The sequence below is a fragment of the Tremella mesenterica genome (assembly GCF_000271645.1).
Source record: "Tremella mesenterica DSM 1558 unplaced genomic scaffold TREMEscaffold_1, whole genome shotgun sequence".
NCBI lineage: Eukaryota > Fungi > Basidiomycota > Tremellomycetes > Tremellales > Tremellaceae > Tremella > Tremella mesenterica.
Window position 1 is genome coordinate 3,081,340 of NW_006711225.1, and position 26,984 is coordinate 3,108,323.

The following is a 26,984-nucleotide window of genomic DNA, read 5'->3' on the forward strand; positions in this document are numbered from 1 at the left end:
CTCAAAACCTGGTAGCTGAGGAAACGTGTCGCCCACTACTGCAAATCATCCGGTACCTTCCCTTCCCTATCCTCACCTGTCATTACTACGCCTACCACCTGACCGTCGTCCCACTCCCCTCACATACTTTCTACATTCCTACCTCATTCCTGTCGAAACCCTGAAGCCCCACTTTCATTCGTGGCAGTTCTTTCTGTGAAGGAATGCCGTCTCCAAGAGACACCACACCTCCGCCTTTTCTCGACCGCCGTCCTTCACGGCCATCAGTCCGGTCTTCCATTTCGAGCATCGGGATCGACACTTCTCTCTCTCCGTCCGACATCTCTATATCATCACTCGCTTCACTTCCCCCCCATTCTGATCACCAAATCCCTGCGGAAGCCACCCAAGCTCATCTTCATCTTGGCCCCCCATATCTCAAACTGACCCCTGGATTCGCCAGCGCAAGAGTGGGCCTGGGGAGCCCAAAGCTTGAGCTGCCAAGAGAGTGGATGACTGCGCCGAGGAAATCCAGTAGGTCTCCGGACCGAGAGCCTCAACCCGACTCTGCTTCGACCGTTCAGGCCGAGGGCAAACCTGTTCAGAGCACTCTGGTAGACCGCTTATCGGGTTTGCCTAGTCCTCCTGGTACCAATAGCGACGTCGGTGCCCCTTCTATCAAAAAGGCACGCGGGCTGAAGGAAGATATGGCCCTACAACCTCCAGTCCCTCAACGGTCGTCGTCTTCAGATGTTCACCGTCATTCCAGGCACTCTTCCACTCCCAATCGCTCCCCCTCTTTGACCTCGTCCACATCTTCCGCTCATCGGAGCAATGCTGGCCTTCGTGAGACTATTCTACGTTCTCGAGGATCTCCCTCTGTGTCTTCGACCAGCCTCACATCGCACGCTCCCGGAGCTTCTGCCACTCCAAATGCGCAAGGGTCGCCGTCCAAGCGCTCATCCCTCAATATATCTCAATCTGGATCCCCGAAGAGCCCGCGAGTCCCCTCACCGCAAAAGCACGAGCGATCGCCATCCCTTCCTCTTGATAGGTCTTCGAATGCATCACACAGTAGTTCTCGGCAGAAAAGTCCCCGTAAAAATCCTCTGCGAAACGATGCTGTTAACGATGGACCTCCCTCCCCCGAACGGAATGTCGACGATCGTATCCGTGATGCGGAAGAGAAGATCAGGAATGTTTGGAGACCACAGAAGCTGTCTGTCGATGTAGAAAATAGGTCTCCTGTGCGGGGAAGTATGCGGAGACACGATTCCTACGACAGAGTTATAGGTAATCCGGGCCCAGCTGCATCCCACCTGCGCCGTAGCGCGACGCTCACGTCTTCGTCGCCGCTTCTACACCACGATGATGCAGGCAACTCCCAAACACGCAAGCAGCCATACGAGAGTACACCTCACAAGGAGCGTAAAGAAGGGGAGAGGACGAGCGGCAGTGGCTCGAGCGGGAGGAGAAAGGCCCTTCCAGTGGAGTTCAGGTCCGGCGGAGGTCTGGTGGGTCTACGATCGTCTTCACTACGTAGCCCCGCTAATAGACAGTTCACTCCTTCTCCGCCAAAACAAGGCCACCAGAGGGATCACTCTCTACCCGTGGCGAGAAGCGTGCTCGGAGACAACCACTATGACTCGTCACCTCAGATCCACACCTCTCCTGTGGGTCACCGATATGAACCTGCGCCGCGTTCGGATCGAAATTCACCTCATATCACCTCTCCTACACGAAGCAGAGTCTTTACACAAGTAAACGACATTGAGGGGCTAGAACGGCGTTCTAGTCTTGATACTAGGCGTCTGGACAGGTGGACGGATTCTGCTGTTGGCTTGCCAACTGATCGACAACCACTTGATCGTCGAGGTCTTCCATTACCTCATCGACTCGGTGGGACGGACCGGCAACGTGCTGAATCAGTGATGGAAGGACATGCTGAACGATACCGATATGCCACCCGAGGTGGGAGCACAGAATCCGCTCTGACCGAGCGCGCTGGCACAAGGGGGTACAACACCTTGTCCGTGGAACGAAGTATGCCCCTATCCGCTTCGTCTGTCCGATCAAGACTGGCGTCTGTCGCGCCAGGAGATTCGGTTTCCGCTGTTGGGTACAACCCTCGTGAACGACCTACCAGTGCAGGTAGCAAAAACCCGTTGGATGTTCTCAATCAAATCGAACGTAAAAGGGAAGAACACAATCGTCAATGGGAAGTGGATCGTAGTGCATCTGTCATGGGTGATCCTCGTCCAATGTCTCGATTCGACCGCACGCCAGCTAACATCCGACCTACCACGTCTCTCAGTTCTGTGCGTGACGCCTTTGGTATGGCACCCCGAACAGCTCCCATCGAACCATTCCGTCTTCGTCGTGATCTTCACACTGGTCAAACGGATAGTCCGTCCTTAGGTCGAGGTTCGTCAAGAATGGGTTATCAACCATCTACCGAACCCCGTCCGATGCGTAGCAGTACCTCGCTGGGAGGTCGATCTTCGGCGTCAATGGAGCTCGCACCTTCCTCGTCGGAACATGGGCGACTGCTCGTCGAAGCGTTCAAAAATATGGAGGCTAGATTACCTCAAGAAAACATCGATCTCTTACGTGCTTTCCTTTCCTGTACTCGATCTACCGAAAGTGTCAACATGACTTTACGATCAGCTGTTCAACTTGCCTCACAGATATCAGTTCTCGTCGATCTGGAAGATCCTCGACAAGCTCGGGAAGAGTTTTCAAAGCTCGCTGTTGCCTTACGAGAAGCTGGAAGGGGTAGTGATCAGAACGTGAGAGATCTTACTCAAATCATGTTGGAATTGCCCAGGCTTTTCCGTGGCTTGCCGTCTTCAACCTCGATGAGTACACTACGAGTGGGGACAAGTGGAAGATCAGAAGTGGTTTACGATCCGATTAAACCGTACGACGGTCCCTCGAGTTCTCATCGTATGCGTGCTTACTCGCCCGAGAGGCAAAATCATGGTATTCATGGTGGGACAAGTGGGATGAGCGGCGTGACTTCATCTCCTTTATCCCCATACGATTCTCGTCGAGAAAATCGACGATCGGCAGATATTCTAAGACCTACCACTTCTGCAGATTATTCACCCTCCAATCGATATTCGCTCGATTCACGAAATCCTCGTAATGCTCTCTCTGGATTTGTGAGCAAACTACGTATCACTCCTCATTCCCGCAAAAATGATTCACCATCTTCACCATCACTACAGACCATTGATGCTTCTCCTCCAAACCCGCAGACCTCTAAAATCCCGGACGCTCCGATTGCTCCTCGATCTCCCATCGTTCCCGATTCACCTCGACGCCTTAGGCACAAAGACAGTATGGTCACTGTGAAAGGAGGAACTTCAAATTTTCTGCCGACCGTATCAAAAGGTACAACGACAGCTATCAGCACAGTCACAGCGATCACGGCCAACGCGGGCGATATGTCACCTACGAGAGCTAAGAGCATACGAAGTTTTGTATCTCATACACATTCGAACAGTCTCAGTGGGGAAAGCGTCGACCCTTCCAGTATTGGAAAAAGCTTTCATACTGCCGAACCTAGTCCCAGGGAGTTTGATCCAACGCCGGGAAGACTACATGGGGAACAAGGGAATGAAGACCAGAGAGTGAATGGAGAGGAAGGCGTGGGGAATGGGAGGACGGAAGAATGGGTCGGATCGGGATCACACGAGATTGACGCGGTAGCTTTATTGGAACATCGTTTGGCGGAAGCTGCGAGACAGAGGGAGGAAGCAAAGGAGAAAAGACAAGGAGTTGTGGGTAAGTTTCAGACGTGGCGTGGGGCAAGACCTGCGCCAGGTGGTTGAGAAGAATAATGTCAAGAGGTATGTTAGGGGGGGGGGGGGGGGTTAATCATGTTTTTTTCCCAACTTCATGGACTATTTTCCTCTTTTCTCCGGGTTGATCACATGTGATATATAACAACGCATATGCATCTACACATGTTATGTACGAGTTCACAAAATACCCAGTTAAGGTACAATATATACACTAGTAACAAGGGGGTCGCAATCCAAGATGCAGTATGTTGGTCGGATAGAAGGATCAAAGTAGAGGAACATGCCAAGCACACATGGAGACAAAAACACGATGATTAGATCACATCCATTCCTTCACGCAGAATTCGGATCTCTTCCCGCAATTCAAAGATCTCGTCCTCATATCGTTTGATCTGTTTGTTCACCGTAGAACGTCTGGCGGGATGTTCATCAAGTATAACCAACCATTTATCCAGAGAATTGAAACTTGCTTCCAGACGATCTTCGAGGTCTTTCAATGGGTTTGATTGGGAGTTTCTGATGGAGGATTCGCCTGTGGATCCCGAAGAGGTGGCTCGTTCTATACCGGAGTGAGAAAGGGGAGTGTAAGAGATGGATCGTTCCGTACTTGGTCGGTCAACCTTTGTAGATGAGTCTGGAGGGTTCGATTGGATGGGATCATTTGTAAAGCTCGACTCGCCCATCGAATCTGCTGGTGCTTTGGAGACGTTTCTGTCGACCACAGTACTCGAGATCTGGACGCCGCTGGTACCGCTCATACTTGCGGATGACCTCGCATCAATGGGTGTAATTTGCCCAACACCAAGCTCCATGTGAGAAGTTGCTGAAAGAGGTTCAAGAGTCGCCACGGGACTAAGAGGGACTATAGGCGATACGGAGATGATTTCTGGAAGGGTATGACGAGCTTGACTAACTTTACGTTTCTTCACTTTATCTACGTTGGCTAATGGGAATGATGACGATGATTCAGAAGAAGCTCGTCTACGAGAATGAGAAGAAAGAGGAGTAAAAGGAGATTTATCAGATGGAGTGATTTCTTGATCTTTCTTTGTCTCCTTCCCAGAATTCAATTTCGGTATTCGTATCTTGGATAGCTGATTCTGTCTTTGCGATGAAGGTCGTGGATTTTGTACTTGACTTTGTTGTGCACTTTGAGTGTCTCGTGGACTTTGTATCTTTGAATTGGATCGTGAGGTGGAAGCTCTCTGAGACTGGTCGCGGGAAACCGACGGATCACCTTCGAGATCTTTCCAATTAATCTGCAATTTCCCCCGACTAACCTTCCCGCATTTCGCCACTCTGATAGGTACACCTGTCCCATCTGGATCCATGATTTCCCTTCTCTGCCTCTCGGCCCATGCTGCGAAATCGGGTTCTCGTCTTTGTGCTGGAGTTGACCAATTGGGTGGAATGAGTATCATGATGGCATTAGGAAGATCGGCTATTCGTAATTTATCAGGATTTATCTCTGTCTCTCGAGTGTGTCTCTTCCTTTTAGCAGGCGCTACCTCTTTTGTCGATTCAGACTTTTTGACAGGTTTGTCCGTTGAAACGGATGATTCGCTAGTAGACGAAGGACTCTGTCGCCAGGAAGATGTATCAGGATGATATAGAGTGGAAGATGACGAAATGGAAGTAGCTTTGGTATTGACATCGAGGTCTGAAGTGTTTTCTGGTACGGAAGCAAATGAGGAAGGCGAGGAAGAAACAGATGGAGAAGCACCATCAACGGTCATTTGTATCGTCCCTGGAAATGGATTTGTAGGAAGTTGAGAATTATCCAGAGGACTCCAATATATGATCATACGTCCAAAATGCCCCATGTATAAGCGAGCTTGTCGTGTGGGTTTACCATTAACATCTGGGACAAGCGCTTTGGCGAGATGTTGACGTTTGAATGCTGCCAGGCCTACCTTATCGGGTCCCCTGTTGCGATAAGTCCGTAGTTGAGATGGGAGATGAATATAGGAAATGAGGTATTCGAAATCTTTCCAGTCGAGAGTGGATTCGGTGTATTCAGGTCCATCTTGAAACTGCCCCTGAGGTTGGTTCGATAATGAAGTAGGACTGGGTCGATCGTCCTGTTGTCCGACTTCATGCGTTTGTGCAGGGGTCCCTTGTTCAAACGAAGTGATGATGGGAATAGGATCGCGGTTGCTTGGCGACCCTTCGTGTTCTACTTGTTCTTCTGGACAGGGACTCGTAGTTGGTTCTTGCGTTAACGAATCTCGACAAGTCACAGAAGATGCCAGGACCCATGGCCAAATGACACTGTCATCAAGCCAAAGGATCGTCTGCGCCAATTTCCCCTCTTGCCCCAGACGAGCTACCGTTTGCTCATTGAATTCGGCTCGGGCTCTGGTGCGGATGTCGATGTCCTCGGACCATAATTCGGGCGGGAGGTCTGCTTTTCTTGAAAATCAGCTTCTTTCAATGATAAGTGCATAACAACCCTGGCTATCGCTGAGAGCACAGCACTAGCAAACGTTGGCTATCGTTTGTGAAGGACTGCTGGATATAACAGAGGAGTGAGATAAGATAGGACACAGCCAGGAGAGACGAGAAATGAGTAGCAGAGTCAAAGAAAATGGAGCACAGCGGTAAGAGATCACTCACACCATGACCAAGACTCCACCCGTCCGTTCTCCCCCATCCATGCGCTCCACATCCAGGTCTGGTTCCGAAGAGCTTGTTCCCAGGTCTAATTTTTCGTCCACCTCTCTCTCTTCAGCTTCTCTACTACCCTCTTCATCTCTTGTTCTTTCTTCCACGTCTTCCCCATGCTCGTCCACCTGAACCTCATTGGATATCCCATCTTCGATCGGTGTAATGCTCCGATCTGCTTCCCTCTCCCCCCAAAGATCCTCACTCGTAATCGATTCAGCAACCTCCTCCTCCTCCTCCTCCTGGCCCCCAGCCTGGTTGACGAGCTCTCCCTGTGCAAGCTGAGGCGATGTTTCCCGTACCTCTTGATAACCTTCCTGGTGCAATTGACCGGACTGGCTAGCATGTTCGTTTGAATCTGAATGATCTTCTTGGTCTGCCGATGGGTCTGCAAGGAATGCTGGTTCCGCCCGCTCCTCTTGGACCAAAATGTTTGAATTATCAAGAAAGACAGCTCGACTCGGAACATCCAGTGTTTGTAAGGTATTAGAATGGTCGGCTGGATCTGAGATATCGAGTATCAACAGATCCGCTTGATCTTCCTTGTCCACCTGAACCTCATGATTGCCCAAATGTTGATTTACCGAAGTAGAAGAAGTAGAGGACAAGTCCTTTGATGGATTTTGATTCCAACACGATCCTCCTTCAAAATCATCCTTCAGGGGAGGACCTTCAGGTGTGGGAGGGCGTATCATATTCTGTTCTTCCAATTTGCCCATATGTAGATCTGTATTCTCTCCCTCGACATTCATCCTGACTCCGTTGTGCTCGGCTTGAAAGTCCCTATTCAATGGAGTCTCTTGGGCTGGTCGAGTCACACGCTCGTAATTTCTAATATCCCTCTCCTCCAAATCAATGGGTCGATAACGGTCCGCTCCAACCTGTCTCGACGCCCACGGTCGATCTTCCGGACTTCGTCGTCGATTATTATACTTCCTCCATTCTTCTTCCTCGACTTCGTCATACCGTGATAGATGATGCTGAGAACGTGGTCCTCTTGGTATATGATCATACATAGGTCGACGCTGTGGTGATGGTGGATCATAAGGAGGGGACCGTCTTAATTGATGTTCATAAATTGTTCCTCTTTGATATCTCAAATCTTGTTCATAAGTGGTGAGACGTCTCCTAGGAGGACTCTGAGCATCACGATAAGATGATATATTTCCTAAACGTTCCGCTCTTGGTTGTCTTGGAGGAGAAAAAGTTCTTCTCCTCGTGAGGGATGGTGGTGGGGAAGGAGTACGAACAGGTCTGTAATGTCTATCTTCAATCCTCATTTCCCCTGATAATGGAGGAGAAGGAGTATGAATAGGTCTATAATGTCTATCTTCAATTCTCAATTCCCCTGATGAAGAAGGAGAAGGAGGTATATGAGGAGAGATTGTAGATCTGTAACGTCTATCTTCTGTCGTGATATCTTTTGAAGAAGTTGAAGAAGAGATACGAGAGAGAAGATTAGGTTTAGGACCACCTCCCTGTATACGTAAAGCTGGTGGAGCTTCGAATGTCTTCGGGTAAGGATCCGCGTGGGAAATCCTATCCGCCAGAGTAGTGGTTGATCGATGAATAGCAGAGGGTCTTGGTCGAGGAGGAAGAGAAGTGATAATGTGTGAACCTATACGTGGTTGATCTATCTGACCGAGACCTAGTCCAGACATGATATGATGGTGACAGCACAGTACGAGTAGAGTAATTCCAATATTGATGAGAGATCACGGTGGGAAGAGACGGAGAAGGGTGTTTTTAGAGTTTTCCTGATGAAACTTACTACAGAGTTCCCTGAACCCCTGGCTCATTGTTCAACTGTCCCCGAGGACAAGAATTAGGTACCAAGTGATCATGACGACTAACCGGCTACGGACATGGAGAGTTTGTGTGCATGTAATTCATGCATACAGAGCCGGTTCACAACGAATGAGAGCCTTGGAAGATGATTACCGAGCCAACAGAGTCCTAACGTTTGGAGGTAACAACCTCTCCGCATCCTTTTTATCCATCTTTCTAAGTGCAGCCAGAGGATAAAACTTGCTCAAAGCGACCAATTCCAATCTCAACCTCTTCAACCCTTGTTCGCCATCATCCTCTTCCTCAACCTTCTCCTCCACTGCTTCCTTCTCCTTCACCGACTCGTCAGGAAGTTCGGAGAGAGGACTCGATTCTGCCGATATGGACGGTCGGAGCTTTTTCCTTCTGTCCGGTTCGGCTAATGAACCCGGTCGTTTCCTTTTACCTCTACGTAATTCCATCTTTCCTTCTGCATCTTCCATTCCATTGATGTCATCCTCCGTCGCGTGCTTACCCTCTTCTTCATTGCCGTTTTTCTCATTTCCCTCATCTTCGACTTGATCAAGCTGTTTGTCTTGTGGAATTGGTAGGGGCGGCGGCGGCGGAGGGTAGCGTTTGGCGATGAGACTGGAAAGGGTAGAGGTAACCCATTCCAGACCAGCAGCGACACCGGTTTTCGCCCCGATTCCTTGGTACGAAAAGTCGGTCGGATCTTTGAGCATCGAACCGATGTCCAAAGATCCTTGAGCGGCTAAGAAATCTCGCATGGATAGTCGTGTGTGAGCCGCGTTGGCACTCTTCACCAAGTCGAAGAAGGATATCCCAGAGCGAGAAGGTACGTGAGGTATGGAATGTCGTAGGGCTGCCTTTCCCAGAGTGGCAAGATCGGATATGGTGGACGATACTGTTTCAGTTTCTCGAGATTGAAGGATACCAGAATGCCAACTTGTCATTATATATTCTTGTAGACTGATGGAACCTTCATCAGACTGTGTGAGTGCCCCGTCTGCTTCGACTTCCCCCTTCGTGGAATCTGAGGATCGTCTCGATTTGGGTGACGATGTTGTATTAATGTCTGAATGACGAGGGGATCTCGACGCGATGGCACCTTTGACAAACCTATCAATACTAGCGAGATACGCTTCGCCTTTGGTATCCCCCGAACACATTTCCCTTAGATATTCCGCGGCAGGACGTGGTTCGTAGATATTGACAAAATTTCCAGGCATGCCACGATAACCTTTGCCCCTACTCGGTCTCAGGTACCCAGACAACAAACTCTCATCATCATCCAACACCTGATTTTGCCCTCCTTTTCCCTGTCCTGCACTCGTACTCGCCGCAATCGCTCTCTGTCTAAGACTGGCTATATCAACCTCAACCTCGGACCAGGTTCCAACATCTAACAAGTTCATCTTCTTCCTTTTCATCCCTTCCCTGACTGGAAAGGGTGAGAAGCCAGGTGGTTGGCCTTGAGGACCACCGAAACCTTCAAATTCCCACCAAGCCTCTCGTCTCATGGTCGTCCAATCCACCACCTCTCCCATCAGAGGTGACTGACTTATTCCCATGACTTTATCCACATTGTCCATCTCTGCCAAATCACGCGTCCCGTCAAAGTCCCAATGTCGCCACTTTCCCGCGAAACGTTCGCGAGCACGTACGATCCGTTTGGGCCAAACTCGTTTCCCACCGGTAAGATTCCACCCCACCGCCAATGCTTCAAGGGAATTTGGAGGAAAGTCTAACATCTCCGTCGGAATGTATTCATGTGGTGAGACGTTGGTCATTGAGACTTGTGGATCATCAGTCATAGCCGTCATTTCTCTAGTGACCATTCCCGAATCCATGTCTGGCGATGGTGAAGGTGTACGGATGAGTGGACGAGACCTTTTGATATGTTTCGTACCATGTTGTAACAGTCTGATAGCAGCAGTATGTGGGATGGTGTTTGGGGCATTGTATTTCTGAGCAGCGGTGACGAGAATTTTGAGATCCGCTTCGAAACTTTCCATAGTTGTATATTCTCCTTCATCCACTTTCATTTGCATTGTGCCTAAATCCATAATTTGGTCTTCACCACCGACAATGTCGAGGTAATCTGTATAGATATCCAAATTGACAGGCAGGGAGAAAAGGTCGTATTCGTCTCTTCTTCGTAGTTCAATCATGATTTTTGACAATAGTTCTTTTAGAGGTTTTTTCAAACGAGCCCATTTATTGACTGATTTGGAAGTAAGAGGAGCGGTGGTGGGTGTCACTTGACGTTCAGCGTTAGGCGTTGGCAAAGCGGTATCAGGTGGGGCTCTTGAAGGGGAGACGGAGTGTGAAAATGATATAGGATCAGGAGTTTGTTCATGGTCGTCAGAGACAAAGTTTCCATGTTCGATCTTCACTGATGGAGATTCATCCGTTTTTGTCCGCGATTGATCTGGAGTATCAGGCGGAAGTGTGGTGATAGGAAGTCGAGGGGTAGTGGGTGTCGATGATAAAAGTCGAGTGGGGATGGCAGAAGGACGAGATGACTTGTTGTTAGAGGTAGGAGCGGAAGGTGAAGGCATCGCTGTTGATTTGAATGGTAGCTTAGGTCTTGCTTTGGTAGGTCTCGAATACTTGGCTTTTTGAGGCATTTTGATTCCCGTCTGTTTGCTGGAAGAAGGATTGTTTTCATTCGAAGATACTGCCGCAGGTGAGGTGGAAGGCCCTGCAATCGCACCAGGTCCTTTATTCACATAATCGTTCTCGTCATCAGCACAATTCAACTATATCCATTATACTCACCTGAGTCAAGCTTGTATTAGAGCTCACTGCGACGACAGGAGTCCTAGAGGCCGAAGCGTTGACGTTAGACGCAGGAGGAGCGGAAGAAGGTGTCGGGGGTTCAGCGGGTGTTTTAGATTTGAGTGATAATTTGAGCTTGATAGCCCCGACTTGAGAGCCAGAAGTTGGTGTGATCATATTGCAAGGATCATAGTCGAGAGTACGAGTGGTGACAAGCCTCTGTAATGTCACCAAGCCAAAATTTACGGTGACGGGTGGACGTGAAGAGTGGAGGGAGTTTTTGAATTGAAGGTGGTGGCAAAAGTTCAAAGAGTTGGAAAAGTAGGTCAATGCCACGTCATCTTGCCTTCTCCATGTTTGTATCGCAAAGACACGACTACTACCAGCGTGTTCGTAGGATGATGACAGGTATGTCAAAATGTTTGGAAAACCATAGCGTATATATTTAGATGCATGATACGTCAAGCCTTTGTAATGTAACAAACCTATAACTGAAGTCATCCAACAGGCATTCAACACTTAATCCTCCGATATTCATGTCTATTTAATCTTGGAGACTTAAGTGGCCCAAGGTGCGATCTGAATCGTCAGCCGAGATCATATCGTCGGTGGTACACTCACCCAAGAGAACCCAGCGAACTCCTGTTGATCTGCGGCGGACAATTGGGTATGAACAGGGGTCAAGGTCGGTTGTTCTCGAGTGAATTCTTGGTCAAAGTCTGGGGGTTAGCGCTCCTTGCTCGCATGTGTCCGACAATCCATTGGCCCGGATATACTGGCATATCTGGCTGTCGTCTTGAAAATGCACGCATGGGCCACAACCGTCCGATGTGGTGGGAGGATTTTGTCTCGTATTTGAAGAGTAGTGTACGGGGAGGACGGACAGAAAGCCTCAGTAAACATGATAAACAACTCACTGGAAGTGTCGGTAGCGTTGCCGATAGTGGGGAAGTAAGGTGGTGGGATTCGTTTGTTGTACACATCATCAAAGCTGACATCTTTGAAGAAAAGGTGTCTCTTTATATCCTCTGCGTCGGCTTCGCCAGCTCCAAGACGTCGGGTAGGATCACGAGTTAATAATCTCTGTAATAGCGAGACCGCATCACGAGGCATGGTGATCGGATATAAAGGTTCGTCTTCAAGAATGGCGTCAAATATTTCGTCCTCGTCGTCCCCTCGGAAAGGCGATTGACCGAGGAGCATTTCGTATGTGAGAACACCAAACGCCCACCAGTCGACGGCTCGACCGTAGCGTTGTTCGAGTAGGATCTGGGAGTCAGAACTGGATACACGTCGAGTATTTGCGCAGGGGCGGAAAGACATCTGAATGTGATTGCGCCTACTCTCTCAAGAGATGGCCCGATGAATGGGTAGGGATGCTGAGACAGGAGAAGAATTTGTGTCGGTGATAATGAGGGCTGATGGGAAGAACAGGACAACACTCACCTCTGGAGCCATAAACTCTGGCGTTCCGCAAAAGGTACTCGTCGTTTTTCCAAACCACATTTCCTCCTTGCACAACCCATAATCTGCCACTTTGACATGCCCATCCAAGGTCAGCAAGATATTGTCCAACTTGAGGTCTCGATAGATGATCCCCTTGGTGTGGAAATACTGCAACGCTAGCAAAACTTCACAAGCGTAAAACTTGGCTTGACGAAGTGTAAATTGTTTCTTTTGGATGTGCAACATCAGGTCACCACCGGAAACGTATTCCATGACGAAGTAGACACGAGTTTCAGTTTGGAAACAAGAGTGAAGACCGAGTAAGAAAGGGTGACGTTCTTGGGCAGCGGCGAGGAAAACGCGCTTCTCTGATTGAGTACTGACCGTCAGCTAACACATAGAACAAAATAAATTAAGATGGCAGAGCGAGTGGGGAAAGAAGAAAGACCTGCTACCCACCTTTCCACTTCATCGTTTTCGATAATAAACTCCTTTTTCAACACCTTGATGGCGTACAGATTACTGGATGCCTTTTCCTCCGCCAGCATGACTTTCCCAAAGTTTCCTTTTCCTAGCACCGCGAGGAAGTTGAAGTCATCCAGTCCAACTTTTCGCTTCCGTGGCTGAGGAGTTCTGGTCACCGGCAGACCCTGAGGTGGAGATGGGTATGCTCGTGGCATTTCCACGACTTGAGGCGGAGTGCGACTGGCAGGTCCGACAGACGGCATCTGCATGGTTAGCGAGCTGCATGGTCTCGAAGTCAGAAAGGAAAGTAGAAGGGACCGGATGTACAGGATGTCAAGGGTAGGAGTATCACTCACAACGGCATATCCCTCTTGAGATCTTCGCTGCTCATAGGAAGGTCGAGATGGAGCTACCGGTGGTTGAGGCATAGGCCGAGCACCAGTAGGAGGAGCAGGGCGGAGTGCATTATATTCCGCCTGAGCTGGATGTGGCTGACCCGGGGAAGCTGTATATCCTCCAGTGGCTCTCTGGTCGGCCTGGTAAGTGCCTACTGGCGGTCTCTGGGGTATTTGAGGTTGTTGTGGGGCTGAAGGTGCTTGGGGTGCTTGTGGCTGCTGTTGTACCTGCTGCGTGGGCGGAGTATAGGCTGGTAGAGTTGATACGGAAGAAGCCCCAGACGTGGTAGAGGGTGTTTTTCGCTGGGTAGTTTTGATATCCCGAAGATTTTTCAGGAGAATATTGGCCATCTCCATAGTCATACCACAGAAGTCTGGTACAAGATGCGAGCATGTTTGATGACATGTCAAGCTACATTCTGAGCAATCAGCTTTGATCCTCCCTCACTTTACCTGCGTGAGGCTACTAGGATAGGGATCAACGGATGAAGAGAAGGAACCCACCTGAGCACTTGACAGAATTCTTGCGACCGAAAGGTAACATATATCCGCAATGACAGCACCAATTTGCTGACATGTTGGTATACGGAGTGAAACGGTGAGGGATTCGATGATTGATCTTCTCCTCGTCGCCTTCTCCATCGGCATTGGATTTTGAGATACATTTCGTGACGACTTTGGGGTAACATTTCTTGTGACAAGTGTAACGACAATCCTCGCATTGGTATCCTTCACCGGTGAGAAGGAATTCTTGACACAAGGCGCACATGATGGGTTGATAGAATTGCCTTTGGACGAATTTGTGACCGTTCATCTCGAATACATCGCCCTTACGTTTACGAAGGGCGCCTTGTCTTCCCAAAGCTTCATATGGGCGTCTACCGCCCGCCACGGTATCCTTGACTGAACAGTATCAGCCGACATGATCCTCAGTGATATCTTGAGGAACTCACCAAAGTCCAGCTTGAGGGCGATAGCACCTGCCGGTTCGACCGACCACCAACCTTCGATTCCATCGGTCGATTTACCATCTACAGGTCCATGGTTGGGCGCTCGCAAGGTCCCTGAGCTGTGGAGCGTTGCTGATTCTGGTGCACTTCCGCCCCGAGGTCCCAAAGTCGCAGCAGTGGCAGCTGTCACCCACCCAGCGCCCTGTCCCTCCATTCCCACCTTCTGTCGTCGGAGAGGCCTCCATGAGGTCACTGACTCTCAACCACAACATACCGATGGGGGCCGAGTCACCAGGCGCGATCTGGTCCAATATGGTGATCTCGACTTCATTTGCCTTTTCTACAGATATCTCAAAGTCTTCCATCCAACGGTCATTGCGAGAGGGATGTGATACAGCTCTTTCGTTGCCTTCGATCTTAATGACCACGGTGGATTCGTTATGAGCTTTGGACGATTTACGAGGTAGAGATCGATGATTGAGGTCACGGGCAGAACGAAGTGAGATGACAAGTTGGCCGGAGATGGGTTTGCGTAGAGCTTCTTTACGTTTTCCATCTTCTTCGAAATCTGAAGAATTAGCATACACTCACCAGCTGTTCATACTTGACATTACGCACCGTCATCAGCTTCCACAGCACCTCCGAATTTAGCCAAAGTCTCATACCGTCGTTTGGCCTTTTTGAGCAATTGGATTTTGCCATCACTCTCTATCCGTTTGGCTTCAGTTTCATTCCGCAATCTCTTGTCTCCTTCTAGTCTGTAAGCCTGAGCCATCTTTTCAATCCCTAATTTATATTGTTCTTCGACTTGTAATTTAAATTGCAGTTGGTTTAGCATCCTCGTGATCTTTGCTCCCGTAAGAGGAGCGTCGTATCTCAGCAAATCTGCCCGTCAGGCAATTCATTGTATCGGGGATCACCAATGAGACATACCTAGAGCCGTGTAATTCTTCTGATCGGACTTGGAAGTCTCGGTACTTTCTTCCCCAGGAGGAGGGGGTGGTAAAGGTCTATTTCTACCATCCATATTGCGAGTCGGGGAAACGATACCGGTGTTACTTGCTCCACTCCTCGAAGGGCTCATCGGTCCCTGTCCTGGATACCTTCCACCTGATCCAGCTTGAGACGAACCACTAGCCTCTCCTCGAGCGGGTGACCCGCCACCGATTTGAAGCTTTCCCAATTCGTCCTCAAGGAATTTTATGGAAGCCTGGGCGGCCCGGACCTCATTCTGCGCTTGCTGAATGACAGCTTCGTTCTTGGAAGAAGCCTCGACGGCACGCATGACAGCTTTGGCACCTTCAAGGTTACGCCTCTCCGATTGGAGGGTCGCGAGGAGGGAGTTGATCTTGACATCCGATGTTGGAGGCTGCATGTTAGCATCTGTGATTGATTGATCCATTCCTACCCAGTTTCCGTATTGTTAGTGAACGAGTGACAGTCAGGGGAGATATGGACGCACCATCCTGAGATTATGTATGCTTTGTACAGCTTACGACTCTAGAAGTGTATGGAAGGAATGCTTGGTCGTTATGCCGAAGAAAAAGTCAGCCGATATTTAACAAGGCGGTGTTACTCGTGAATTTGTCCCTGTCGTCCCCTTGTCTGTAATGCCGTACGGTCCTTTCACCTCGTACACCGAGTTAGCCCGGGTAATCAGTTCCACCTGTCTGACCCGCCAGCCGACCGATATACAGTGATAAGGGGGAATGAGTTGAGGGAAGTGGTTATGGAGATGTTGGGGTAAGGTTGTATGCGACTTGGACGACTGCTTCTCAGCGCGCCTGGCCGAGGATGGAAACTGCCACGCGTGCTGAACGGTGACGGCATTATCGGCGTTACAGCAAAATCGTCCAGATGGCATGAGCAACCAAAAATTACAATGAAGCTATGTAGATGCTACATGCTACAAGATCTGAATATGTCACAAGAAGACCACGGACTAGAGCATGAAGCGATATACACAGTTCTACGTCGCGAGATAACCATGTCGTATTCCCTCGCACATCTCTGTCCTATCAGTCTGTCATTGCACCATCAATTAGGCGGACATACCACATCTATTTCGACCGCCTCGATTGAGAAAAGTGCACATTTGACAACTCCAATCACCCCCTTCATCGTGGCCCAGCCTGCCGTGTTTGACGACGAGGTTTGCCTTTTCGCTGCTAGATCCCTCTCGAGATGATCCCACGTCAGGCAAATCGTCCCCCAGTCCGGGTTCAGATTTAATGAATTGTTCCCAACCTCCCCGCAATCCTTCTCGTTCAGCATCCGTCATGTCATGTTCCATCTCTCTTTTCCTGTCCTCTGCGTCGACATGGGGATCGGGCACATCATCAGCATCACTGTCGAATTCGTTTTTGAGATGATGGAGGTAATCGTCTTCATCGTCATCAGGCATGATCTCAAGTTTGACAGGAGCTCCGCTGAGAGATTTGAGCCTCTTTTCGGCAGCTACGGCACGGATCTCTGCTGCTCTGATAAGTCAGCTCGGGAATCCATTACGGTCTGAGGATTACCCACGTCTTGGATTTTGCTACTTTGCCTCTCGTATTACCTTCTTTGAACCACGGATTTCGCCTGTCCCAAGTCTCAGCGGCTCTTCGCTTGGCTGTAGTTACTGCTAAACCAGTCTTGACCAAACGTTTCTGCTCCTCTTCAATGGCTGATTTCCGTCGTTCCCGATCCTCAGCAGTAATTTCTGATCATCGTCAATGGTTTCCGAGTCGGGGAGAAGGACACCTACCTCTTCTCCCGTCAAGCCTCGAACCTTCGGTTCCCATGTCAACTTGATTTCTGGTCCCTGCTTTCCGTCGATATTCCGTTTGCCTGCCTGATCGATTTGAGGCCTCGCCTTGTACCAGACCTGAATGAGATGATCGAGGGCCTCTACTGGGCGGCTTGGCTTTCTTGCCATCGCTAGGTGTTACAGATGATCAACTGAAACAGAGTCGACTCACGAAGCTGTCACACCACAGACGTACTCGGGAAAATCAGAGGGGCCTTCCTAATCAACACCAATCTGAGGGTAGACAAGGACAACTTACGCAGCCACTCAGCACCCGCTTTGACGCTATCTCTGAGTCTCTTCCCATCAGACCAGAAGCCTCCCGTAAGACAGATATTCGCAACACGATAGACTGACTTACCGTCCCCGTAATATCCTTTTGCTTGTAAAGCTCTTACTTCAGTCTTGATTTCAGCCATGAGCTAAACGTCAGCTATCCAACGCCATTCTGTACCAAGCCTCACTAACCAACCTTCTGAAATTTGGGCCCATGATTCATTTGCTTCCATTCAATCCAACATCCCAAGACGGAGTGGGGTACACACTCACCTCTATATGAGCCATCTGCGTATGAGCTATATTATGAAACGGAAGAAAACACCTACCTCATGACACATGACGGAGATGATGTATGGCAGGCTTTTCATCAGAATGATATATATTCAAATGAAGTGTATACTCACGGCAAGAACCTCCCACTAGCACCACGTAACACAAGCTCTATCGTTTGCCCATGATTCCAATTCCTACCCGCAAACTGACCTCAGCTCTATTCACGTCTAAACCGATGCGCTAGTTAGAATACTGGTAGACGATAGACACTCACTACGCGATTATATTCCGCCTCTTCGAGAGTACCAACGAACATGAAACGGTTCTTCATGATTTTGTTCATCTCGTCGTCAGTTTCGATGTAGCACGTAGCTCCAAGGGGAAGCTGACCTGTGCGGCTGAAGCCTCAGCAAAACATTCTCTTCCCGTCCATACACTTACCAACCGCTTTTAGCATCTGCTCAGCATCCTACACGAGTCAGCGTGGGAACAACAGAGCTCAAGAGCTGACATCGTGGTCTTTCTTGCCCTTCAAAGCACGTATGAACGCTATGTACCTATCAATCAGCTGATGAACACATCTGAAAAGCAAACTTCAACACACGGGTTTGGGTTAGCCTCGCGCTCGTTGAATCGACTGCCCATGTCAGCAACAGACGCCCCAGCCGTCATTACAACAGTCGAACCCACAATCGAGGAGCCTGCATCTTGTCCCTTTATCAACGAGCTTAGTATTCGAGGTATTGACAAGTAGGATCGCAAAGAACACGAACGATAGGGGGGGGGGGCAAAGTTGTGCGCGTAAGTTGGTTGACGCGATCGGATCACCTCCACTTCTGTCCATTGTGGCACATCCTCAATGTGGCGTTGTCTGTCATTTTGATCATTGTAGGAGGCAACAAGATCATGATGATGACAGGGTAGCATCGGCCCTACAGGAGAGGTGCAGTAACAAACCACTCCAGGATAAGCTGGATAAGGAAGATTCCCAAGCTCTCCTCGGATGCCGGAGACTTCCTTTACCACATCTTCCTTTCACCCTCAACCCCTCTTTTCCCCCAAACCACCCATAATCGCTCATTCAACCATGACTCCCTCTGAGCTTTTATGTTTCTCATCTAGTTCATCGGGAGTTATCAGCAGGACTGATGACGTCTAACCTGTGGTTACCTGCCGTTTCACCTCTCTTCTTCTATTCTCCTTCCCCAACTTACTTCTCCAGCTCATCTTTCACGGCATCATGGACTACCCTTCTTGATCCTTCCCTTCCATCAGGGAACAACACCGCCGCTCAGACTTCTGGACCTGCTGGAGTCATTTTACCTTCCATATATGGTATGTTCCATACATATTTTGATGTAAGCTGACAATAGCCACAACTTTTACTCCTATTTGGGAAGAGACCAATGATTATGCCGTTCAAGTGGCTCAAGGTTCACAACCAGCTTATCCGTGGGTGTCAGGGAATACCACGGATGTGAGTAGTTTTGGGGTACAGACATACGAACTAGGAGTCCAGTGTGGATCTGGGGATTGTTCACAGTCACCATTTACGTTTAGAGGAGCTTGGGTGGAGACTTATTATTCTCCCGCCGGGTAAGTCAAACATCCCAGATCTTGTAATACTATTGGCCCGTCGAACCCATGGAGATAGCGAGATGTTGTCGGGAACTCGTCAGATGTGTAGCGAAAGACAGCGGATAAAGTTAATGTATAGATCAGAACAACAAAATGTGACGATTGATGATGCCTCCAATGCCATTACCTATGCTGGGTTCTCGAGTGCCAACACGCAAGCTATGGTACCGGTCGGCTCACAGGATCATCAAGGGACATTGAGTGAGACGACTACTTCAGGAGCGACAGCTAATGTGACATTTCAAGGTGAGTCGTATCGTCAACCATCATATACCTTCTTATGAGTCACTCATCGTTTTCACACGACTCTCAAGTGACATCGGAGACGCGGGAAATTGTTTCGAGGGATTGTAGGTGAAGAGACGGTCAGTGGACCGAAACTGACAGATTCAGGTGCATCAATACTCATCGTCGGAGCCGTCTCCCCCAATTTGGGTACTTTCACCATAACAGTAGACTCCGTTCTCACTGCCACCCTATCCGCTTCTTCGAATGTCCAAGCTCACTCAGTTCCTCTATTCTTCACTTCCAACCTTGACACCACACAGAAACATCTAGTCAGTATTCAATGTACAGGCGCAGGTTTGGTGATTGATTCTATGACCATATGGGGACCCTCTGGCGGCGTAAGCTTTTAGTCAGTTTTTCTTTCTTATTCGTTCATCACGTTTAGAAGTTGACATGTAGTGGACCGGATGGAACGCCGATTGGAGGCAGCACCGGAAGCAGCACAAGTACATCTGCGACACTCACTAATCCTTCATCTTCTGCATCAGCTTCTGGCGACACCTTACCTGGAGCCACAACGACCGCTACGCCTAATGTCGGTGAGTTGCATGAACCATTCCTCGCCCGGGTGAAACTGATGAACAGGCGCAATCGTTGGAGGTGTCCTCGGTGGTCTGTTGGCATTGGTAGGTTATCTGAATTGAGAAATGTTATAAACGGGTTGACGGGACAGGCGGGACTCTGGTGGTTATTCAACAAAGCGGCGAAACTCGTACCTAAACCCAAAGGCAGAGATCTCAATGGATGGGATCGAGCAAACCTGCTTCCGGCCGTGACGGCCAAGCATAATGAGCAAGTCCATGTCACCACCTTTGCCAATCAGAGATATGTTTATCGTCAGTATCTTCTCCTGTTATCTCGAGTCGTGAGGCTGTGTGTGGCTGACTAGACAGCTGGTTTCAATCCCGGAAAGGGTTAGGGTCGAGCACGATGGATTGTATAGTGACACGAGTGACTGAGGAGGGATTGAGGAGGCTTGGGTGAAAGTAATGGCTAGATGCATCAGATCACCAATCTTGTTTCTGTCCCATCCCTGTCAAGATACGCTCAACGAGGGCCCGTTTCATGTATTGCTCCCTTGCTAGGGATCTGATAGACTACAAGGTTAGCTAAGCCTGTGCACGTTCAGCGTAGAGTCAGCTTACTTTGAGAAATCGATCCAAGTCGATACGTTCCGCATCTAAGGCTCTGGTCAAATGATAGATTGTGTCCTCGATAGCATTGTCTTCCGCCACCAGATCAATAAGTCTATACCATCAGCACTCAGCTGAAGATGATATTCGGATGTTGACTTACTGATTGTGCACTATGCTAATCCCACAGACCAGTTCATCGACGCTAACCTCCCCCCTTTGCTCTAGATCTGCAACTCGCTCCTCTGCTCGAGCGACCACATCCTCCATCTTCCGACCAGTCGAGTCGCACACCTTTTTTACGGCTAGTAGGCGAGCCATTTCGTCCCGAATCGCCGGTTCCCCAGAGGTTAAATCTTCTCGACGTTCCAGTAAGTGATTCCGATTTGTCTGCAAAGATTGAATGAGAGGAGGGAGTGATGCATTGAGATGGGGCAAGAGGATCGAATGGAGATGGAGGAGAGACGGAGGCGGTGGTTTAGACGGGGGAAGAGGGGGAGGTGCGGTCTTCTCCGCTGAATCTGACGGAAGTGCAGTCGTGGATGACAACGGGGAGGAAAGAAGATCAGCTATGGGCTTTCGAGTTGGTACGGAATGTGCGGGCGGTGAATGTTGGGGATGCGAAGGTACAGTAGGTGGAGGTGTATCATGAGGATGGTAAACTTGAGATGAATGATCGGGTGAGTGGGTGTTTATTTGAGGATGAGCAGGTGTGAAGCCTCGTGGTGGAATAGGCGGAGTGTGATGTCGTAATGGCTCCAGAATATGAGCTGCTATGCTTTGTCCAGAAAATGCGGGATGCTGAGGTTGAGGAGATGAAGCTAGGGGAGGATTGATATTGGGCATGAAGGACTGCTGAGATGGACCAGACATTTGACTGGGCAGGCTATCATTCCGTGATGGTCCAGCGTGTGGTCTTTGAGGAACTGGTGGAGATTGGGGAGACTGAGGACTGAATGGGATGAAACTTTGCCGGATAGGCGATTGAGGTGTATATTGTCCTGCTGAGGGATTCGTGGAGGGTTTATATGAAGGTAGTGTCTACGCATAAGATTGATACGCATACTAAAATCACCACTTACCTCGGTATTCGACCCTGGTCCTAAAGATGGGCGGGCTGGAGGAGGGGGAGGTTGTGTCTGCATATAAGTACGAGAACCCCCTGAACCACCGAAATCAATTCACCATCACTGAGGGTCCAGCCGCGGGTCCGGCGGCAGAAGAAGGTCGGTGAGGGGTGGCTATTGATGGACTCTTTGGCTGATCTGGTGGTCGAGCATATACCGGTGGTGTAAGAGAGAACAAATCGGTCAAATGTCGTAGAAGAACTCCAATGGTCTTGATCTACCCTCATGTCAGCCATGATGGACGTCCAAAGAGTGCTAGCTATTCTCACCTCCCAAGATCCCCACCACTCTTCCACAACGATATCCCTGACCCTTCCTCCAGGTTCCACCTCATGAGATTTCCTGATACCCATCTCGGCCGTCGGTACGACAAACACCAAGGGAGGTGCGCGAGGATACTCGGTCGGTACCCAGATGTGAATGGGGATTTGATAAGTCGCCCCTCGATAGGTGATGGGAAGTGTACCGTGTAACAGAAGAAGTAGGGCTGTATGACCAGTGTCAAATGCTTGTGGGTCAATGAAAATATGAGATGCAAGCAGGGAGAGGGACTTACTGAAAGCTTCGGTCTTGACACTGAGAGTACGCCACTGAGCGAGAACGTCCATGACCTCGGGTAGAATACGTTCTCGGGAAGGGTATGGCTGAAGGACGGTTCTCAGCCATTGGTTAGTGAGATCAAGGGAAGACATAATACTTGATACGTGCCTTCAAACGTACAGGTCCTTGACGATTGCGTATTCGGGGAAAAGTGGTAAGTGGTGGAAGAGAAGTAAAAACAGGCGGGAACTGGGATTCAAGATGGATCTTTGAAGAAGAGGAATCGAAGTAGCTGCGCCTTTGACATCACCTCTTCGTCACTCCTTCCGCAATATCACCACTACTCGTCTTGTAGAAGCTCGAGAAGTGCTCTCATGGCAGGTAGGGTACAACACTCATGGTTACTGATACTTACATAGGTGCGAGTTTCGTGTAAGAGTTGAGACCGTGCTAATGTTGCAGACCAGACGCCATTCCTGTCCGACCGGTTCGATGTCAATGATTATGCCAATGCTGTCCTTTCTGGCAATGTCTACAGACCAGATGATCCACAAGCTGGCTCTTCTACGGACAGAAGTAGGAGTGAGGATAAGTCAGGTATAGCAGATGCCGGTGTAGAGCTGGCACGTCTCAGCTATGGCATCGTTCGTACTCTCTCTCTCTCATACCAAGCTCAGCTTGTTGACAAAATCAGGAAGATGTCACCAAGCAGCTCCGCCAGGAGGTGTGTCCTACTCTTTATAACCTTTGTGATCTGACAGATTCTAGATCGCAAACTCATATCCCCTACTCCTTGCTCATCTGACGACATCCCTAACTCTTTCATCCCATCTGGCTCCAATCCGCTCTTCCCTCAGTTCGCTTTCCAGCTCCCTTGACCGTCTACAGACGAAAATACATACGCCTTACGAGCATCTTTCACTTCTTGTACGACGGCAACACCTTTTGGCTTTAGCTTCGGATCTGACCCGCCGGGCAGCACGGTTTGTGCTTGTGGCTCGTAGACTGGAGGGACAGATGAAGAGGACCAAGATCGCACCAGGTGGTAGCGGTGAAGGAGAGAAGGAGCGTGAACTGGCGAAAGCTGCTTTGAGCGTAGCAGAGCTTGGTCGGTCCTATCTTTATATCATGTGAAGACTATTTGACATCGTAGACGCTTTATTGAAGCCTCCTGAGATAGCGACGGAGGAAGGAATGCCTACCGAATCGGACCCACTACCTTTGGATTCACTAGCTTTTGTGCAGACTTACCAACCGGTGGTGAACAAAGCCAGAGATACAATCATCCACGAGATGGAGGATATGGTGATCAACGGCTTAGCAGATCTTGTGAGTTTCTGTCGTGTATGAGAAGAGCACGACTGAAAGGGCAGAATCAAGGATTGATGTCATCGTCGCTTCAGACAGCTCACAATCTTGGCTTGTTATCCGCTTTGGTGCAGAATCTACTCATGGACCTTAACGACGCTGTCACTTTGCGTGTCCAACGAGCTTTCGACTCTGCTGCAATTGGTCGAGAAGTCGCCGCGAAAGGTGAGCCAATTTACGACTTTACTCCCTTGTTAACAATCTGCAGAGGGCCATGCAGCTAGTGCTATTAAGTTCCCAGCTCGTGGACGAAATGCTACCGAACCGTCATCATCAAATGCCCAACAATGGACGAATGTGCTCTGGGCGCGATTGGAGAAGGTTATTGAGGACATTGCCAACTGTTGCATCAAGGTAAGCTCGTACCTTTTCAGGTCCACAAGATAGGCGCTGAGGATATAGGTGTATACTTTGGAAAAAGTACTGCGGATGAAGAGAGATCCCAATACCCAGGTTGACTTCTTAGAAGAGGTTATGACGACCTTGGACGACAAGCCGTCTTTTATGTTCTGGACCACACTAGCAAAAGCGTTCGAAGCGCAAACCAAAGAAGTGGCAAAGTGTAAGTGATTGATTGTCTGAGTACCGAACTGACATGCAGCTTCAGTATGGCTGCAACAAGCTCTGAGCAACGGTTATCCCCGTCTGTTACGTCTTTTTCACGATTTTTTCGCAAAGATTGCGGTGCACACGGATACGATATATACTCGGGAGCATCAAAGGTCAGTCATCACGTATCTTGTCAAGGTCTGAGATTGACAAATACAGCCCTGAAGCTGTTCTGGTACTCAGATCAGTATCTGTCTTTGAGACTCTCTATCTTTCTCGAGGGACGACTCGAATGAACGAGGCTGTTACCTCTGCTCTGTCACAATACTCTTCCGCCAGACAGACCGCACCCGGGCCATCTGATGGCGTGACAATAGCTCGCACGATCACGAACGAGCTAGACTCTGCCAAATTTGATCCTTTACTAGCTCGAACAGTTGCTCGAAACGCTGTCAAAGTCCTATCTACTTTTGGATCCCGTTTGGATGCCATGGTGCGTGCTTCTCGTTACACCTGGTGCCAAGGTTGATCTCAGATTGTTCGAGATTTCACTGCGACTTCCTTGATAGGGCCATCGGCGACTCCGGCTCAGTTAGTCAATGCCCAAGCTGTTGGATGTCTATATCATCTCCGGTACAACCTGAGATCTGTCGAGCATGATTTCTCCGGACGGGTGTGGGATATACTCAAAGTCTCTGTCGATGTACGTCGCTTTATCATCAAGTGATCCTATGCTGACATGTAACAGAATCTTCAATCATCACATAAACGTATAACAGATGCCCTTGATATGGTGATTCGACGAGAGATCGGCAGTGCACTAGCCAGAATACACAAAGTCGACTTTGCCAAACCCGTTGATCCCATGTCAATGGGAAACAGGGGAGGTAGTCCGTACATGCAGGACGTCATTGATAAGCTCAATTTTGTCAAAGTGGAGCTGCTTGGGAGAATGTCATTAGGGGATTTCATGAGAGAGTGGTAAGTCCGTTTCATGTCCAAGTGGAAGGGTGGATAAACTACCCTGAATCAAAGCTGACCACTGACGAATAGGATATTGGATTTGAGTAGATATATCATTCGAACCTTCCTTCTACACGCTAGTATAGCACGGCCAATGGGTGAAAGTGGCAAGCTGAAATTGACGGGAGATATGACTGAACTAGAGATGGGGATCGCGAGTCTGTTGAGCACCGGTCAAGTTCCTGGGCAACGGGGTGGATTGAGAATAGAAAAGGTAGGCGATGAGTATCTAGCCTTGAGGGGATTCCGGTACGTCCAGCGGACCCTTTTCACCTCAAATTGCCTCATCCTATCCATCTCTCGCCCCCGCCTGCAAAGGTCGTGATTATGTGAAAGTATGAAGCAAATGAGCTGATCTCCAGTTCAATCCTCTTCGCGCCACGTTCATCTTTGTCCAACCCTGTTGAGACCGTCCATCTCCCCACCCTCATACTACTGCATCACATCATAGTCCTCTCGCCTCTTCTGCTACCACATGAAGTGCATCAATGGTCCGAAACCGAGTACGTGCTATGGGTGCAGAAACACGAAGAGGAAGAACAATGGGGTCTACTTGAGCGGGCGATAGATAGTCAGTTAGTCTCCAAAAGCATCAATAGTGATGGAGAGATAGAAGGGGAGGAAGAAGAGTCTGTGAAGTTGATCAGGGACGTATTGGTACATGCCAGAGGTCAACAAGTCACATAGACATTTTATCATCTGCATCTACGCATGTTTTTACCATATTCGTCATATACATATACTGTGATTTTCCGTCGGAAACATCGCACAAACGACAAAGTCATTAGCGCAAAGATTTTGTTCTTCAATTTCGTCTCCTTTCGTCTACAACTCATCATGTCAAGAATACCCTGTTTACAAATTATTGCTCGCTACTCCTGTTGAATACATCTACCCAAACCGTAACTTTTCACCATGCCGCGACTCGCTTTACCAGGGGAGGCTCCTCGTAAGCCTGAGGACAGAGATGCCATGCCAAATTTGGCAGCTGCCAACCGTCGCGTTGGAACTCTTGGTGTGCCTGTCGTTCGTGCTGCTTATCGAGGTCGGGGTGGAGGTAGAGGTAGAGGAAGAGGAAGAGGAGGATCCATACGGGGCGGTGCTGCTTTCAAGGATGACGGAAGAGGAAAAGCAGAAGGAAGTGGAACGAATATCGAAACTCCTAGAGCTCCTAGTGACAGACAATTGAGAGGTATACCACCTTCTGGACCGAAATCATCTTTACCTCTCAAACCTACTTGGGCGACCACAGACGATGGTCCATCACGGACACGGACACCTAATCAAGAACGTGAGGATGGAAGAGGGGAAGGATATGGACATGCTCCGACAACAACTAACAGGGGACGGGGAAGGTATGGTTCCCCAACAGACAGAGGGATGAGGAGATTGGATGAGGGACGAAATCATGATCAATCGAATAGAAGTTGGTCAGAAAGAGAAAGAAGGTATGATAATGGAGGTGGTGGAAATGAATCAAGACATCGATACTTTTCAAGAGAACCTAGTCCACTCAAATTAAGAGATTATCGTCCCGCCGACACTTGGAGACCACCGGAAGAAATGTATAGTTCATTATCTTCTGAAAAGAGATACAGCCCTTCTGCACCTACAGAAATGGAAGAACCTATCGAATGGGATCTCCCACCGAATTTTAACAACACGAAAATAGATGATAGAGGATCGATACATGCTGGT

At 49.1% G+C, this 26,984-nt stretch overlaps 8 protein-coding genes across 8 annotated transcripts; 3 read left to right on the top strand and 5 right to left on the bottom strand.

Moving 5' to 3' along the window:
• Window positions 1-203: 203 nt before the first annotated feature.
• On the top strand, window positions 204-3,815 carry TREMEDRAFT_58954 (uncharacterized protein; the record flags this gene model as incomplete). Its single annotated transcript, XM_007001399.1, has 1 exon — window positions 204-3,815. One exon carries the CDS (start codon window positions 204-206, stop codon window positions 3,813-3,815), a length of 3,612 nt encoding a protein of 1,203 aa, XP_007001461.1.
• Window positions 3,816-4,102: 287 nt separating this feature from the next.
• Window positions 4,103-8,113, bottom strand: TREMEDRAFT_58955 (uncharacterized protein; the record flags this gene model as incomplete). Its single annotated transcript, XM_007001400.1, has 2 exons — window positions 4,103-6,200; window positions 6,405-8,113. The coding sequence occupies 2 exons, from the start codon at window positions 8,111-8,113 to the stop codon at window positions 4,103-4,105; spliced, it is 3,807 nt and encodes a 1,268-aa protein (XP_007001462.1).
• A 276-nt stretch (window positions 8,114-8,389) lies between these two features.
• On the bottom strand, window positions 8,390-11,198 carry TREMEDRAFT_58956 (uncharacterized protein; the record flags this gene model as incomplete). The annotated part of the gene is made up of 2 exons (XM_007001401.1): window positions 8,390-10,981; window positions 11,022-11,198. The coding sequence occupies 2 exons, from the start codon at window positions 11,196-11,198 to the stop codon at window positions 8,390-8,392; spliced, it is 2,769 nt and encodes a 922-aa protein (XP_007001463.1).
• A 381-nt stretch (window positions 11,199-11,579) lies between these two features.
• On the bottom strand, window positions 11,580-15,742 carry TREMEDRAFT_58957 (uncharacterized protein; the record flags this gene model as incomplete). The annotated part of the gene is made up of 12 exons (XM_007001402.1): window positions 11,580-11,600; window positions 11,643-11,740; window positions 11,939-12,290; window positions 12,468-12,846; window positions 12,927-13,195; window positions 13,289-13,746; window positions 13,832-14,230; window positions 14,281-14,500; window positions 14,535-14,845; window positions 14,896-15,162; window positions 15,211-15,646; window positions 15,740-15,742. 12 exons carry the CDS (start codon window positions 15,740-15,742, stop codon window positions 11,580-11,582), a joined length of 3,213 nt encoding a protein of 1,070 aa, XP_007001464.1.
• Window positions 15,743-16,246: 504 nt separating this feature from the next.
• Window positions 16,247-18,327, bottom strand: TREMEDRAFT_58958 (uncharacterized protein; the record flags this gene model as incomplete). The annotated part of the gene is made up of 16 exons (XM_007001403.1): window positions 16,247-16,287; window positions 16,333-16,757; window positions 16,804-16,981; window positions 17,027-17,199; window positions 17,241-17,283; window positions 17,328-17,387; window positions 17,430-17,490; window positions 17,618-17,632; window positions 17,674-17,707; window positions 17,752-17,825; window positions 17,895-17,963; window positions 18,011-18,018; window positions 18,062-18,089; window positions 18,132-18,177; window positions 18,225-18,257; window positions 18,311-18,327. 16 exons carry the CDS (start codon window positions 18,325-18,327, stop codon window positions 16,247-16,249), a joined length of 1,305 nt encoding a protein of 434 aa, XP_007001465.1.
• Window positions 18,328-18,768: 441 nt separating this feature from the next.
• Window positions 18,769-20,390, top strand: TREMEDRAFT_15960 (uncharacterized protein; the record flags this gene model as incomplete). Its single annotated transcript, XM_007000355.1, has 6 exons — window positions 18,769-18,955; window positions 18,994-19,216; window positions 19,338-19,504; window positions 19,652-19,895; window positions 19,946-20,089; window positions 20,177-20,390. Coding segments are annotated over 6 exons (1,179 nt in total), but the record flags the coding sequence as incomplete, so codon positions are not given.
• A 163-nt stretch (window positions 20,391-20,553) lies between these two features.
• TREMEDRAFT_24652 (uncharacterized protein) lies at window positions 20,554-22,498 on the bottom strand (the record flags this gene model as incomplete). The annotated part of the gene is made up of 6 exons (XM_007000465.1): window positions 20,554-20,643; window positions 20,692-20,794; window positions 20,843-21,720; window positions 21,865-22,023; window positions 22,076-22,314; window positions 22,363-22,498. The coding sequence occupies 6 exons, from the start codon at window positions 22,496-22,498 to the stop codon at window positions 20,554-20,556; spliced, it is 1,605 nt and encodes a 534-aa protein (XP_007000527.1).
• Window positions 22,499-22,807: 309 nt separating this feature from the next.
• On the top strand, window positions 22,808-25,973 carry TREMEDRAFT_25851 (uncharacterized protein; the record flags this gene model as incomplete). The annotated part of the gene is made up of 13 exons (XM_007000620.1): window positions 22,808-22,990; window positions 23,041-23,070; window positions 23,115-23,454; window positions 23,500-23,675; window positions 23,720-23,866; window positions 24,033-24,068; window positions 24,117-24,276; window positions 24,316-24,436; window positions 24,483-24,756; window positions 24,799-24,966; window positions 25,012-25,244; window positions 25,317-25,535; window positions 25,649-25,973. Coding segments are annotated over 13 exons (2,412 nt in total), but the record flags the coding sequence as incomplete, so codon positions are not given.
• Between the last annotated feature and the right edge of the window lie 1,011 nt (window positions 25,974-26,984).